The sequence below is a fragment of the Oncorhynchus keta genome, chromosome 35 (genome assembly GCF_023373465.1).
Source record: "Oncorhynchus keta strain PuntledgeMale-10-30-2019 chromosome 35, Oket_V2, whole genome shotgun sequence".
NCBI lineage: Eukaryota > Metazoa > Chordata > Actinopteri > Salmoniformes > Salmonidae > Oncorhynchus > Oncorhynchus keta.
This window is the reverse complement of record NC_068455.1, coordinates 35,329,986-35,346,474: the sequence shown is the minus strand read 5'-3', so window position 1 is coordinate 35,346,474 and position 16,489 is coordinate 35,329,986. Positions and strand designations below refer to the sequence as shown.

Sequence of the window (16,489 nt, the reverse complement as noted above, 5' to 3'; positions counted from 1 at the left end):
GAGAGGGGGGAGGAAACCCCTTTAAGCAAGACAGGAAAACCAAACAAACAACCCAAAGAATGAAAACAAAATATCATGGAATTTCATGAATACACCTCATCAAATTCATTTAATTTAAATTTTATTGTCAAACAGTGACTGTGTGCTTTTATGACTGCTGTGATTACATGGCCAGCCCAGTAATTTAATGTCCTGTCACGTGATTGTGATTATGTAGCTACCGCCTGTCACCAGAGGTGTTATTTCTTTGGCTGTCTGCATTCAGTCAGTGTTAGAGAGGTGGCGGTCTGGTGACGAGAGGCCCTGTCCTTCAGCAGCAAGTCTCTGGGGAAAGTATCACCCTCCCCAGGGAAGAGGGGCTGAGGGGGAGAGGAGGGGGGTGAGGGTCATTAATGCCCCCCCCCACCACCACCCCTTCTAGGTCATTATGGACAATCACACCACTTTGTCATCATTAGTGGGGGCATTTTAGTGACGCTCAGAGAATAAAGAGCTTTTTCTTCTCAGGCGAGTAACAAGCATCATGTCTGAACACTCACAAGAACACAGTTGTGCCTACATACAGATGTGGACAGTCAAACGTTAAATCAAACTTATTTTAGCTCTAATTGAATTTTCGGTTGACCACACAAGTCTATAACCAGATCACTTGACAGGAATTTGTAAAGAAACAAGAAATGACTGAAATGCTACTATTCACCATTGATTGGGACCAGGCTGTAACTAGAACAGTTTTTCCGGGACAGTTCATTGAACAACAAGTTTGGCATGGAGAAGACTCTAAACAGTGTAGACAGAAGTCTAGCTATTTTGTGTGTCTGCAGCAGAGTTCATCAAGGGTGTCAGAGGGGGACCTCCCGAGTGGTGCAGTGGTCTAAGGCACTGCATCGCAGCGCTTGAGGCATCACTACAGACCTGGGTTCGATTCCAGGCTGTGTCACAGCTGGCTGTGGTCGGGAGACCCATGATGCGACGCACAATTGGCCCAACATCGTCAGGGTTAGGAGAGATTTCCTTATCCCACCGCGCTCTAGCGACTCCTTGTGGTGGGCTGGGCACCTGCAAGCCGAGTTCCCTCGCCAGCTGGACGGTGTTTCCTCCAACACATTGGTGCGGCTGGCTTCCGGGTTAAGCAAACAGTGTGTCAAGAAGCAGTGTGGCTTGGCACACTGCCGATCGCCGCCTTTCCCGAGTCTGTAGGGGAGTTGTAGCGATGGGACAAGACTAACTACCAATTGGATATCACGAAATTGTGGAGAAAACGGGGTAAAAGTACCAAACAAAAATTATTACAATAAGGTTGCCAGAGGGAAGAAGTCCAGTGTCAGCTCAGAGTCTGGAGAGTGTCGGGGACAGGAAACTGATTGATGGCCAGGGTGCATTTTACACACCTCTTTTACCAAAGTGCAATAGCCCCTGCCTATACTATTAACGCTGAGGGAGACTGCCCTGTAAGCATGTCACCTAATCTCCATGTAACGGAGCTCCGTCTCCCCAAAGGTTCAAACAGACTTTCCCGGAGTGCTACCATAGAAAGCGGGAATGTGGAAACAACAAAGAGGGGAGATGTACTTACAACATCCAGGATCTTTTCCTCCATCTCGTAAACAGTGCAGTCCTGTGGAGGAGGAGAGACATGTTAGCTGGGCTGCATCTCAATGCTCCACGTCAAAACACAGGAAGAGGTTATTTGACAGCAAATAAAGTAAATAAAAACCATGTAGGCAAATATGTGATCAAATATTCTGATATACACTATATACAGTTTAAGTCGGGAGTTTACATACCCCTTTGCCAAATACATTTAAACTCAAGTTTTTCACAATTCCTGACATTTAATTCTAGGACAAATTCCCTGTCTTAGGTCAGTTAGGATCACCACTTTACATTTAGAATGTGAAATGTCAGAATAATATTAGAGAGAAAATGATTTATTTCAGCTTTTATTTATTTCATTTCTTTTCACAGAAGTTTACAACACTCAATTAGTATTTAGTTAAATGTTTTGGGTAGCCTTCCTCAAGCTTCCCACAATAATTTTAATCCATTTCATTCCTCCTGACAGAACTGGTGTAACTAAGTCAGGTTTGTAGGCCTCCTTGCTGACTCACGCTTTTTCTGTTCTGCCCACAAATTATCTAGAGGATAATTGTGATGGCCACTCCAATACCTTGGCTTTGTTGTCCTTAAGCCATTTTGCCACAACTTTGGAAGTATTCTTGGGGTCATTGTCCATTTGGAAGACCCATTTGCGACCAAGTTTCAACTTCCTGACCAATGTCTTGAGATATTGAAGCAACATCTCCACATCATTTCCCTCCCTCATGATGCCATCTATTTTGTGAAGTGCACCAGTCTCTCCTGCAGCAAAGCACCCCCACAACATGATGCTGCCACCCCTGTGCATCACGATTGAGATGGTGTTCTTCAGGCTTGCAAGCCACCCACCCCCCTTTTTTCCCTCCAAACATAATGGTCATTATTGCCAAACAGTTCTATTTTTATTTCATCAGGCCAGGGGACATTTCTCCAAAAGGTATGATCTTTGCCCCCATGTACAGCAGCAAACCGTAGTCTAGGTTTGTTATGGCAGTTTTAGAGCAGTTGCTTCTTCCTTGCTGAGCAGTCTTTCAGGTTATGTCGATATAGGACTCATTTTACTGTGGATATAGATACTTTTGTACCAGTTATCTTTGCTGTTGTTCTGGGATTGATTTGCATTTTTCGCACCAAAGTATGTTCATCTCTAGGAGAAAGAACGCGTCTCCTTCCTTAGCGGTATGACGGCTGCGTGGTCTCATGGTGTTCAAACTTGCGTACTATTGTTTGTACAGATGAACGTGGTACCTTCAGACATTTGGAAATTGCTCCCAAGGATGAACAAGACTTGTGGAGGTGCCCATTTTTTTTTCTGGGGCCTTGGCTGATTTCTTTTGATTTTCCCATAATGTCAAGCACGGAGTTTGAAGGCAGGCCTTGAAATACGTCCACAGGTACACCTCCAATTGACTCAAATGATGTCAATTAGCCTATCAGAAGCTTCTAAAGCCATGACATAATTTTCAGGAATTTCCCAAGCTGTTTAAAGGCACAATCAACTTAGTGTATGTAAACTTCTGACCCACTGGAATTGTGATACAATAAATTATAAGTGCAATAATCTGTCTGTTAACAATTGTTGGAAAAATTACTTGTGTGATGCGCCAAGTAGATGTCCTAACCGACTTTGCCAAAACTATAGTTTGTTAACAAGAAATTTGTGGAGTGGTTGAAAAACAAGTTAATGACTCCAACCTAAGTATATGTTTATTTTTATGTATTTTACCTTTATTTAACTAGGCAAGTCAGTTAAGAACAAATTCTTATTTTCAATGACGGCCTAGGAACAGTGGATTAACTGCCTTGTTCAGGGGCAGAACGACAGATTTTTACCTTGTCAGCTAGGGGGTTCAATCTTGCAACCTTTCGGTTACTAGTCCAACGCTCTAACCACTAGGCTACCTGCCGTAAACTGTAAACTTCAACTGTATACACAAAAGTATGTGGACACCCCTTCCAAAATGTGGATTCGGCATTGTCAGCCACACCCATTGCTGGCAGGTGTATAAATTCTAGCACACAGCCATGCAATCTCCATAGACAAACATTGGCAGTAGAATGGCCATATTGAAGAGCTCAGTGACTTTCAACATGGCACCGTCATAGGGCACCGTCATAGGACACCAACTCTCCAACAAGTCAGTGCATCAAATTTCTGCTCCGGTCAACTGTAAGTGCTGTTATTATGAAGTGCAAACATCTAGGAGCAACAACGGCTCAGCCGCGCTGTGGTATGCCACACGAGCTCACAGAACGGGACCACCGTTTGTCCTCGGTTGCAACACTCACTACAGAGTTCCAAACTGTCTCTGGAAGCAACGTCAGCACAATAACTGTTCGTCGGGAGCTTCATGAATTGGGCTTCCATGACCGAGCAGCCGCACACAAGCTCGCCGCCATTCGACTCTGGAGCAGTTGAAACACTTTCTCTGGAGTGATGAATCACTCTTCACCATCTGGCAGTCCGACGGACGAATCTGTGTTTGGCGGATACCAGGAGAACGCTACCTGCCCTAATGCAGTGCCAACTGTAAAGTTTGGGGGAGGAGGAATAACAGTCTGGGACTGTTTTTCATGGTTTTGGCTAGGCCCCTTAGTTCCAGTGAAGGGAAATCTTAAAAGCTACAGCATACAATGGCATTTCTAGACAATTATGTTCTTCCAACTTCGTGGCAACAGCTTGGAGAAGGCCCTTTCCTGTTTAAGCATGACATTGCCCCAGTGCACAAAGCGAGGTCCATACAGAAATGGTTTGTCGAGATCGGTGTGAAAGAACTTGACTGGCCTGCACAGAGCCCAGACCTCAACCCCATCGAACACCTTTGGGGTGAATTGGAACGTCAATTGCGATCTAGGACTAATTGCCCAACATCAGTGCCCGACCTCACTAATACTCGTGGCTGAATGGAAGCAAATCCCAGCAGCTAGTGGAAAGTCTTTGCAGAAGAGTGGATGGAGGCTGTTCCAGTAGCAAAGGGGGGGCAACTCCATATTATTGCCCATGTTTTTTGGAATGAGATGTTCGATGAGCATACCTTTGGTCATGTAGTGTATCGGACTGTGGGAGATGGACAAGGCCTAAAATAAACAGCTTTCTGAATCAAATTACATCTCTATAGAAACTTGGGGACAATATAATTGCAGAACTTCTAGTGGGGTTTCAGTGTAAATAAAGGAACCTTACATCTAGAAAGCACAACTTGGTACATTGTAAGAACCATATCCTCTAACTTCAAGGTGACCAACAACCCAAACTCACCCCACACTTTTTTTTTTTTTTAATGGGGAATATTTCTTTGGAGACTTCAGTAAACAAAATACTGTTTAGCACTGGGTTCCCATGTATTTGATAGGTAGGCGAGCCTCCTGCAATTACAATAAAGAAACAGTAGCTGCTGTGTGACTACCAGGGGGGTGGAGAAGTTGGTAACATCCTATAGTAACTGCTGTGTCATCCACAGACAGAAGCCCCTCGGCCCTGGCCCTCTCCCAGGGTCCCCCTTCCCCAGACTGCAGCTGGGCCTGCCTGGGCTCACAGCTGAATTAACCTAAGACAGCTGGAGGACTTGGGGCCTGTGGTCCGGTGGTGAAAGGACCCCCGGTTATGGCTGGTCAGAGAGAGCCACTGTTGCCTAGACACTGCTGTGAACCCCCCCCCGGCTATGGTATGGCCTCTACGCATGTCCCAAAAGGCAAAAGGAAGCCGTCCTTAAACTCACAGGTGAAATGGCTCTGCCATTACAGAGGCGGAGTTGGGAAATTATGGAGTTCGACAGGTCAGTATCTTGTATTGTATTGAGGCGTCACTGCCATTCAATGTCAACAAACAAGAACTTGAGGAGCCAGGATTTGTAAGGTTATTGTGTGTGTGTGGACATATATTGTCCATAAATGCAGCTCTGCTGTTCTTCATAAATCCTTTGTGCAGAGAACGTATGGGGGACGACCGAGAATTTCCATATTCCCCTACCTTGCACATTCCTATGGCCCAAGGGGGAGGAGTATCTGTCTGCAAATACACTTGGCTTGTCAGACCATTGTTGTATTTGAATGGACAAGATTTGCTAGCTTATCTGTGAAAACCATGACGGCTGACGATAGAAGAGCACTGGTTTGTCCTTTAGCGCCATGACTTTTTCCAGCAGTCTTTCTCTCTAGAATCGTCTTATGATCTGCACTGAGCTGAGTGGTTTCTTTTGGGATACTGATGCACATACAATAAGTCCAAAGTTTGGACACACCGACTCATTCAAGGGTTTTTCTTTATTTTAAAAATGTTCTACATTGTAGAATAATAGTGAAGACATCGAAACTATGAAAATAACACATGGAATCATGTCGTAACCAAAAAATTGTTAGCCACCCTTTGCCTTGGTAACAGCCTTGCACACTCTTGGCATTCTCTCAAACAACTTCATGAGGTAGTCAACTGGAATGCATTTCAATTAACAGCTGTGTCTTGTTAAAAGTTAACTTGTGGAATTTTTTTCCTTCTTAATGCATTTGAGCCAATCAGTTGTGTTGTGACAAGTTAAGGGGGTATACAGAAGATTGCCACTTTTACCAAATAGGGCTAACTGCCAGAACAAACATGGAGGGAAAACTAATAAGCATAAAATACCAACATAGGTTTCAGTTTTGGTACCAAAACACAATGCTTCCCCCTCAATTACTTTCCAACGTGTGATGGTTTTGGAAAGAATTTGGCATGACTTCCATCACAAACCAGTACATATTTTTGCCATGAATAGGTCTATATTTGGATGACTACATCAAGTTGAAATGCATTCTACACGTCAAGATGGATATGCTAAAAAGACAAATTTATTGGATTTGAGGTCAAAAACATTGGACTAAACAGTATCATAATATGCCACGGATTTGATTTGTATAAACTGTGCCAAAGTGAATCACATGCAGACTGTTTTATATCAAAAGCAGAAAATTATTGCATAATATGAATGTAATATTCTTGGACATAATCTTTCAGATCAGTGTTTTTTTACATAATCGCTTGGAAGATCTGTGGAACACAAAATCATCTCGTATCTGCATCAAACACAGAACTGAAGCAGTCGTCATACATATGCCAGATTGAAACCAAGACCAGAGGGAAAGACTGAGGAAACATTCTCTGGGTATACCAGCGTGTCCTCAGCCTCCTCACGCCCTGGTTGTCCTCCCACAGCAGACTAGGATCAGATGACTCCCCAGACGGCCCTGCAGCCTTTCATCTGTAACCAGAGATTTGTCCAGCCGAGAGATGAAGTGGCAAAAAGAGAAGACTGCTGGTACAACATTCCAACATGGAGCCATTCATACAGCTGACCAGACTGGACTGTTGTACAGGATCTTACAGAACATGATATCAAAACACCATGAGGACTCAGACCTGCCCTCCAGACTTCCCTTTCCTCCCACAATATCTCTCCACCTCATCACTTAGTGTTTGACCCGACTGCCGTCATGCAGGAAGACAGAGCAAGCTCTCACCTCACGGGTCAGATGAGATGGCTGCATGTTCGCTGTTTTATTGGGGTGCTCTATTGTGCGTGTATACATAGGGTTCATTCAGCCAGCAGGACATAAATTGTCCATCCTGAAAGCCCCGTTCTTGGTGGAGGTTCATGAAAAGGCCATGTCACCTCATGAAGCCCGCCCACACCATAAAAATCACAGTGATTACACCCCCCACAGCGCGTTTGGGAGAGTTCAAGAGTGTCTAAAGCCTATGTGAGATACACTGGTCCATGCATTGGAGGTAACTTCCTGCATGTGTCTGTGACAGGATAATGTAGCCCCTGGGTGAACTGTAGAGATATCCACCTGGGCCTCTCGCACAGCTGAGTGCCATGGAGGCCAAGGAGTCTCCTACAGTACAGCACAGCAAAGCTGCAACAAAAACCCTTCACTTCAAACACCTCAGTGGGAAATGTCTCCCCTCAGTTCCCCCTCTCCTCCTCCACACCCAGGGTGAGACCCAAAACCGTAAATCACCGGGCCGCTGAAATCCCAGACATCGGTGAGGCAATCGGCACTCTGGGAATGGAAATTACTCGATGCAATAACCCTTCAAAAGCGGCACCTGCAGTCTCAACAGCCATTTTCACTACGTGTATAAAATGTAAACGCCTGTTTATCAATTGTTGAGATACCCTGGGGAAAGAAACTGTCAAAAAGAAGCTTGGCACTGTGCTACTCTGTTGGGTCTTTATTAACTAACCCCTTTCGTTTTCTTTCAGAGCATGCATGCATACATACATACATACATACATACATACATGCATACATACATAACCATTTTGGAAAACAACCTGGAAATATTCATTCTATAAATCTGATATAAATAGACCCTTAGCAATCTGACAGCCTGTGGCCAAATCAAACACATTTAACCTAGAAGGATGTTTGCTGATTTGCTACTTTTTAAAAGGAGGTAAACATCTAATATGTGGCAGTGAAGGAGAGCACCGTACCACTACCTCAACCCACCGTGCATTAATCCTCCACAGGATGTACACACAGATAGTATGCTCTCCCGCTGGGGGGGAACTGGAACCACATGGCCAGGGGAATAATGCCGCCTAAGGAATGTTGGCAGATGCTTTTTAAAGAGCACCAGAGGTTTTTATGAAACTGTAAACGCAGAGGCTGCGATTACTGTTAAACACCACCACGGTTGGGGGTCTCCTCATTAGCTAACCTGTACTGTGTTCAGACAGGCTACTGGCTTCAGGCTGATGTCATATCACAGCCCCCACTCTCACCAGTTCCCATAGCCCCCTGCTCCTTTACTTAATTCTACATGTGTATGCCTACAGGCTAGTCTGCCTTGAGTGGAAAGAGGTAAGAGGTGGTTTTTCAGGGTAGAGCTACATGTGCACTGTTGTGAGTGAGTGAGTAGACCTGTTGAACTGTGGTGGTGAGGTCCAGACACAGCTGAATGATCTTATTCTTGGTGGTGGTGAAGTCACTGATCCCAGTCAGGGGCGTACTGCAACGAGAGAGAAGATTAAAAGGCCATTTTGGCATGACATCCTCAGGTCATGTCCCTGACAGCACTGAGATACAGTAGTTGTCAGGAGAGCTTGATAAGGGGGTAAATCTTACAGTGGGACAACAGAGTGACATAGAGCCACCTCAAGGATGCAGTTCATAGGAAAAGAACAGTACCGTTGAACCTTTAGTCACATTATATACATTTTGGATCTGGAAACAAATCTCAGCAGAAAAAAATAAAATAAGGTCAACATGTTAACATGACTACTACTACTTTCAGAAAATACTGCCTTTGGTTAAATTAACTGACAGTGTTCTTGAAAACAAATGCTATGAAAAGAATGTGCATCTGTATGGCTAGATTTATTCTGAAATCTCATCTGGATATTCTCTGGACAATGACTAGACAGCGGTAGAGGAAACCACCAGACTTGTACTCCGGTTCCCTCATATGTCCTCAAACCCTTTCTGGAAACTCTCCTGAGAGAGAAGAGCTGCGTTTCTGGTGTAGTCTGTAGAGGCCGAGGAAAACCAATGCCTGTAATGTGTAGTGTAGCAGCATATTGTAGTCATTAGGGGATTCAGTGAGCTCAATGATGCCTATGCGTAGGGAACACTAACATTACAGCTAACCCCAATGGCAGTCCGTGGGCTAGAATATATAGAGCAGATTTTATGTAGCTAGGACTATCGTTACCATGGAGGTTAGGTCTTACCTGTCCAGCCAGGCCAGGAGGCTCTTGGCTGCTCCGATGAGCTCCACTACAGAGGTTAGGAAGTTATTGGGAGGTTTCCGGGAAGTGCTGCCGTCGTACGTCGGGCTCTTCCTGTGGTCTGACGTGGACATGTGCAGGCCGTTGGTGGCCGCTCTCATCCTCACCACCAGATCCTTTAGGTTGTCGGTCTCCACTCCGTAGTTCTGAGAGGGGAAGAGAGGAGAGAAGAGTTTGAGAGGTTATCATTTTAGTCATATAAGAAAGTGTACAGTATGTTACAGTGATCACAGTGAATGTCAATCAATCAATCGTCATAGTAGCCACATTCTTGATCGGAACAGAGTTTCCAGATTTTTATGGCTCGATTTCATTTCACAGACAAACATGTTTCCTGCAGAGTAAATGTGGGTTATTAATTGTAATGCTTTATGACACACATGATTTAAAAGAAGCCATGTCTCACTCGGCACCTCTGGGGTGAAATTCCCCTGCATTCTTCATGTCCATCTCTGGCTCAACCCTCGGGAAGGAGGGAGGCGTCACCCCAGATTCCCACACCTGATTCCCACACCTGATTCCCATATAGCAGGCAAAGTTTTGCATTCCTGTGCCAGGCTATTTCCTCCTTGCGCAATCCACTAATTTACAGACCCTTCACACGGTCAAAAGGAAGAGGCTTCAGAGGTCATGAGCAGCAGACAGACAACGTGTAGTGTACTGTATTGTAGGCCTACTGCTGCTGTGATCAGACTCTTAACAGAAAGGCGCGGTGCATCGGAGGGCAGAAGCGCAAGTGAAGGCATAAAGCGTGAGGGCAGAAGCGTAAGCCCGGCCCCAGATCTATATACTGTTCATTCATATTGCCCTTACAACCCTGACTTGCTCCAGGAAAAGTGATTAGGCAAATGATTGACAGACACACCCAACCTAGTTTTCACTTCAACTGTGTAGAAAGAGATTTTCGCTTTCAGAGATATCGACCCTGAAAATACCAAGCTGATATAATGGGTCCTATTTGCCAAAGAAATACCTAATTTGAGGCAATTTTATGCCCTGTACCTGCCCTCATGTGGCCCTAAAGACAGTCTTAGCGAGAGTTCAAACAACAAACCAAACAAGAATCCAACAAAAATATATATTTTTAATCTTTTTATTTTATTTTTTACACTCCAGATATCAACTTATACAAACGAACAACAACTTACAGACACAAACAAGGACTACATCTCATCTGCCAGACTTGCATGCTCACACCCCCATCCCTAGTACCTGCATTAAATTGTACCAATTTGTTTTTCTTCAGTCACCCTTACTGTTTCAATATTAAAACATGAACCATTTTTCCATTATGTCAATGATGGTGGATTGACTGACTTCCAAGATTTTTCAAGATGAGTGATAAGAGAATTGTCCAGCCCATTGGGAAACTAACTACACCCCCATATGCCATGTCTTAAAATATGCAGAGAGATGGATTAAAAAGTACATTTACATTGTAATACTTCTGACAGCCAACTTTCTAGCTCCGCCCACAATTTCCAGACTTTATAGCATTCCCAGAAAGCATGGATTATTGAGTCATTCATTTGTTTTACACTTAAGTCATAACTCTGCAGTTGTGCTGTAGAATTTGTGAATTTTGTATGTTGTACAATACATTTCATACATTAGTTTATACTGGATTAAGCAAATTTCCCTCCATCTTGTGCCAACATCAGGTATACTGTTTAGAAGTAATAACTAGAACTAAATACTTTGTAGATAACTAGCTGGCCATGAGCTTTTTTTCTCCATAACCAAAACATGACTTTCTATTTTTAGCTGATGTGGGAATCAATACACAAGCAGTATATCAAACTGGGGTAATGTTTTCGGTTACACTGGCAAGCATAACAATCTTATTTTAATTTTACATCTGATTATTTCACATGGAGATGTGGGAAGCTAAAAAGGCTAGCCAGACTGCCAGCGAGCCAGACTGCCAGCGAGCCAGACTGCCAGCGAGCCAGACTGCCAGCGAGCCAGACTGCCAGCGAGCCAGACTGCCAGCGAGCCAGACTGCCAGCGAGCCAGACTGCCAGCGAGCCAGAGAAGGTGACCCTTCTTTGCTTTCACAAAATGAAAAGAACATTTCTTTTTTTACAACTTTGCTATCGCCCCCTTGTGGATGGGAGTGGGACTGGCGAGGATATCATGTTATCAACTGTGTAATCAAAAATCCCACTCCACCCGCATGCAGGTAGATCAAAGGAGTGAAGCTTGTAGTAACCTTAACCAGGGCCAGAATACCGCATTTGGGCCCCCAAATTTGAAGTTTTATGCTATTCTACACATTTTGTCATGAGGCTAAGAGAAAATGTTGCAGAGCAATTCTACACTTTTTGCCATGATGCAGATTTGTTGAGGTTTTACAGCTCATTTTATGCTTTTGTTCACATTTTGTCATTAAGCCGAGAGAATTGTGCAGATTTAAAGCTAATTTCCTGCAATTCTACAAAGTTTGTAATTATATACTAACTATTTGTTATCAAATCAAATGTTATTACAACAGTGAAATGCTTACTTACAAGCCCCTAACACAGACAGTGCAGTTGAAAAAAATACAGATAAGAATAAGAGATTAAAGTAACAAGTCATTAAAGAGAAGCAGTAAAAAAAATAACAATATATACAGGGGGGTGCCGGTACAGAGTCAATGTGCGGGGGGGCACTGGTTAGTTTAGGAAGTAAATGTAGGTAGAGTTAATTAAAGTGACTATCCATAGATGACAACAGAGAGTGGCAGTGGTGTGGAGAGGGGGGGGAGGCAATGTGAATCATCTGGGTAGCCATTTGACTAGATGTTCAGGAGTCTTATGGCTTGGGGGTAGAAGCTGTTAAGAAGCCTCTTGGACCTAGACTTGGCACTCTGGTACTGCTTGCGGTGCGGTAGCAGAGAGAACAGTCCATGGCTAGGGTGGCTGGAGTCTGACAATTTTCAGGGCCTTCCTGACACCGCTTGGTATAGAGGTCCTGGATGGTAGGAAGCTTGGCCCCAGTGATGTACTGGGCCGTTCGCGCTAGCCTCTATAGTGCCTTGGGGTCAGAGGCCGAGCAGTTGCCACACCAGGCAGTGATGCAACCAGTCAGGATGCTCTCGATGGTGCAGCTTTAGAACCTTTTGAGGATCTGAGGACCCACGCAGAATCTTTTCAGTCTCCTGAGGGGGAATAGGTTTTGTCATGCCCGCTTCACGACTGTCATGGTGTGCTTGGACCATGTTAGTTTGTTGGTGATGTGGACACCAAGGAACTTTAAGCTCTCAACCTGCTCCACTGCAGCCCCGTTAATGAGAATGGAGCCGTGCTCTGTCCTCTTTTCCCTGTAGTCCACAATCATCTCCTTTGTCTTGATCACGTTGAGGGAGAGGTTGTTGTCCTGGCACCACACGGCCCAGTCTCTGACCTCCTCCCTATAGGCTGTCTCGTTGTTGTCGGTGATCAGGCCTACCAGTGTTGTGTCATTGGCAAATGTAATGATGGTGTTGGAGTCGTGCCTGGCCGTGCAGTCATGAGTGAACAGGGAGTAAAGGAGGGGGCTGAGCACGCACCCTTGAGGGGCCCCTGTGTTGAGGATCGGTGTGGCGGATGTGTTGTTACCTACCCTTAACACTTGGGGGCGGCCCGCAGGAAGTCCAGGATCCATTTTTTATTTTACCTTTATTTAACCAGGTAGGCTAGTTGAGAACAAGTTCTCATTTACAACTGGGACCTGGCCAAGAAAAAGCAAAGCAGTGCGACACAAACAACAGAGTTACACATGGAATAAACAAGCGTATAGTCAATAACACAATAGAAAGAAAGTCTATATACAGTGTGTGCAAATGGAGTGAGGTGGTAGGCAATAAATAGGCCATAGTAGCGAAGTAATTACAATTTAGCAACTTAACACTGGAGTGATAGATGTGCAAGTAGAAATACTGGTGCGCAAGAGCAGAAAAGTAAATAAAAATAATATGGGGATGAGATGGGTAGATTGGATGGGCTATTTACAGATGGGCTATGTACAGCTGCAGCGATCGGTTAGCTGCTCAGATAGCTGATGTTTAAAGTTAGTGAGGGAAATAAGTCATCAGCCTCAGCGATTTTTGCAATTCGTTCCAGTCATTGGTAGCAGAGAACTGGAAGAAAAGGCGGCCAAATGAGGTGTTGGCTTTGTGGATGACCAGTGAGATATACCTGCTGGAGTACGCGCTGCGGGTGGGTGTTGTTATCCAGACCAGTGAGCTGAGATAAGGCGAAGCTTTACCTGGCAAAGACTTATAAATGACCTGGAGCCAGTGGGTTTGGCGACAAATATGTAGCCAGGGCCAGCCGATTAGAGCATACAGGTCGCAGTGGTGGGTGGTATATGGGGCTTTGGTGACAAAACAGATGGCACTGTGATAGCAAACTGGATGCAGTCTGAGTAGAGTGTTGGAGGCTATTTTGTAAATGACATCGAGGTTCGGTAGGATAGTCAGTTTTACTAGGGTATGTTTGGCGACGTGAGTGAAGAAGCTAAGTTGCGGAATTGAGAGCCGATTCTAGATTTAATTTTGGAATGGAGGTGTTTAATATGAGTCTGGAAGGAGAGTTTACAGTCTAGGCAGACACCTAGGTATTTGTAATTGTCCACATATTCTAAGTCAGAACCGTCCAGAGTAGTGATGCTAGTCGGGCGGGCAGCGAACGGTTGAAAAGCATGCATTTAGTTACAGACTCAGACAGGGAGAGGTTGAAAATGTTAGTGAAGACACTTGCTAGTTGGTCAGCAAATGCTGATGTATATTGACCTGTCTTAAAGGCCTTACTGACATCGGCTGCAGAGAGCGTGATCAGTCTTCCGGTACAGCTGGTGCTCTCATGCATGTTTCAGTGTTATTTGCCTTGGAGTATAGAAGCAGTTTAGCTCATCCGGTAGGCTCGTGTCACTGGGCAGCTCTCGGTTGTGCTTCCCTTCGTAGTCTAATGGTTTGCAGGCCCTGCCACATCCGCCAAGCGCCAGAGACGGTGTAGTAAAACTCGATCTTAGTCCTGTATTGATGCTTTGCCTGTTTGATGGTTTGTTGAAGGGCATAGAAGGATTTCTTACAAGCTTCCGGGTTAGAGTCCCGCTCCTTGAAAGCGGCAGCTCCAGCCTTTATCTCAGTGCGGATGCTGCCTGTAATCTATGGTTTCTGGTATGTGGGGACGACGTCATCGATGTACTTATTGTCATTGAAGCCAATGACTGATGTGGTGTACTCCTCAATGCCATTCGAGGAATCCCGGAACATATTCCAGTCTGTGCTAGCAAAACAGTCCTGTAGCTTAGGATCTGCATCATCTGACCACATTTTATTGATCTAGTCACTGGTGCTTCCTGCTTTAATTTTTGCTTGTAAGCAGGAATCAGGAGGAGAGAATTATGGTCAGATTTGCCAAATGGAGGGCGAGGGAGAGCTTTGTATGCATCTCTGTGTGTGGAGTATAGGTGGTCCAGGGTTATTTTTCCTCTGGTTGCACATTTAACATGCTGATAGAAATTAGGTAAAACTGATTTAAGTTTCCCTGCATTAAAGTCCCTGGCAACTAGGAACGCCGTCTCTGGGTGAGAGTTTTCTTGTTTGCTTATGGCGGAATACAACTCATTCAATGCTATATTGGTGCCAGCCTCTGACTGTGGTGGTAGCTACAAAGAATATAGATGAGAACTCTCTCGGTAAGTAATGTGGTCTGCAGCTTACCATGAGAAAATACCGCAGGAGAGCAATGGCTTGAAACTTCCTTAGAGCTGTTGTTTACAAAAAATACATAGACCGCCGCCCCTGGTCTTACCAGCCGCCACTGTTCTATCCTGCCGGTACACCATATAACCAGCCAGCTGTATGTTGATATTGCTGTTGTTCAGCCACGACTCCATGAAGCATACGATGTTAGTTTTTAATGTCACGTTGGTAGTTTAATCTTCCCAATAACTCTGCCATTTTACTGTCCAAAGATTGCATGTTTGCGAGCAGAATTTAGGGGAGTGGAGGTTTATTCGATTGCCGCCTACTCTTCAGAAGGAAGCCTTCCTGCCTCTCTTTCTCCACCTCCTCTTCACGCAGATCACTGGGGTCAGGGTCTGTTCCCGAGGGAGCCGCATATCCGAGGGGAAGGGTGCCCCTTGGGGGTCATTTGCCCTGTGTGCAGTTTGGTAATACAGCCCCGTTCAGACTGCAATGCTCTTATCAAACATCACATCGGCTACATTCATCGTGACGTCAGTCAGCTGCTTGTTCTGGTTAGTGTAGCGCTGCATTAAAAACACTTCTACATTTTAGATTTTAGTCTTGCCAAGTCCCCCCCCCCCCCGCAAAAAAGAAAAGAACGTAAGATGGCTCACAGGCTGCTGCATCCACACCAGCCTCAGCCTGACTGGCACGGTAATGGCCAAATACGCTAAAGAGCTGAAAATAGCCTGCGCTCGCTCGGACCAACTCCACACTGAGGAAACCTGCAAGTGATCAGCAGCTAACTCCACTCAGCTGCAGTTTTATATCAGGATCATTTACTCAGGAACAGATTACTTACCTCATCCTAGAGTCGTCCCTATCGAGCTGCATGGGGCTGAGGTAGCAATCAATCAAATGTTTTTATTTTATTTTTTTATTTTTACATCAGCAGATGTCAAAGTGCTATACAGAAACCCAGCCAAAAACCCCAAATAGCAAGCAATGCAGATGTAGCAGCACGGTGGCTAGGAAAAACAGCCATATGTGCAAACTCATAACACGTCAAATTTACCACATCTCAGTATCCAAATTGCTCTTTCAGAAGGCCACTGAGACACGTAGAGCCTTAGGTCATTATGGAAACTTCATGAACGTTAGGCAGATTTATACCAGGAGAAGAAATGGAGAAAAGATGTGTCTACATATCTCAGGCGCTCTAAAAGCCCACACGGATCATGAAAAGACACACAGCAACTGTGTTGAACCAAAACAGAAATAGTGAGACTTTGACACTAAGCTGTAGAGAGTGAGTTAAGATCAAACAGCACCTCTGGCTTTGTCATTAGCAGGCCAATCACACACAGAAACACCAGCTCGGACTGCTATGCAGAAGTTCAATACCTCCATTTCGGCTGTAGCAACTAATAGGAACAGTCACCAGGTGAATAGTGTGCGTATC

The 16,489-nt window shown here is 44.7% G+C and overlaps 1 protein-coding gene across 3 annotated transcripts in view; it reads right to left on the bottom strand.

The window, feature by feature from the left end:
* Positions 1–16,489, bottom strand: part of LOC118368436 (connector enhancer of kinase suppressor of ras 3-like) — a 73,918-nt gene that overhangs the window by 22,341 nt on the left and 35,088 nt on the right. For all 3 annotated transcript variants that reach the window (XM_035752527.2, XM_035752529.2, XM_035752528.2), the window contains exons 3-5: positions 9,315–9,517; positions 8,506–8,593; positions 1,577–1,618 (exon numbers count right to left, since the gene is read on the bottom strand). In XM_035752527.2, coding sequence (XP_035608420.1) covers positions 1,577–1,618; positions 8,506–8,593; positions 9,315–9,517 — 333 coding nt within the window. The remainder of the gene's footprint in view (positions 1–1,576; positions 1,619–8,505; positions 8,594–9,314; positions 9,518–16,489) is intronic.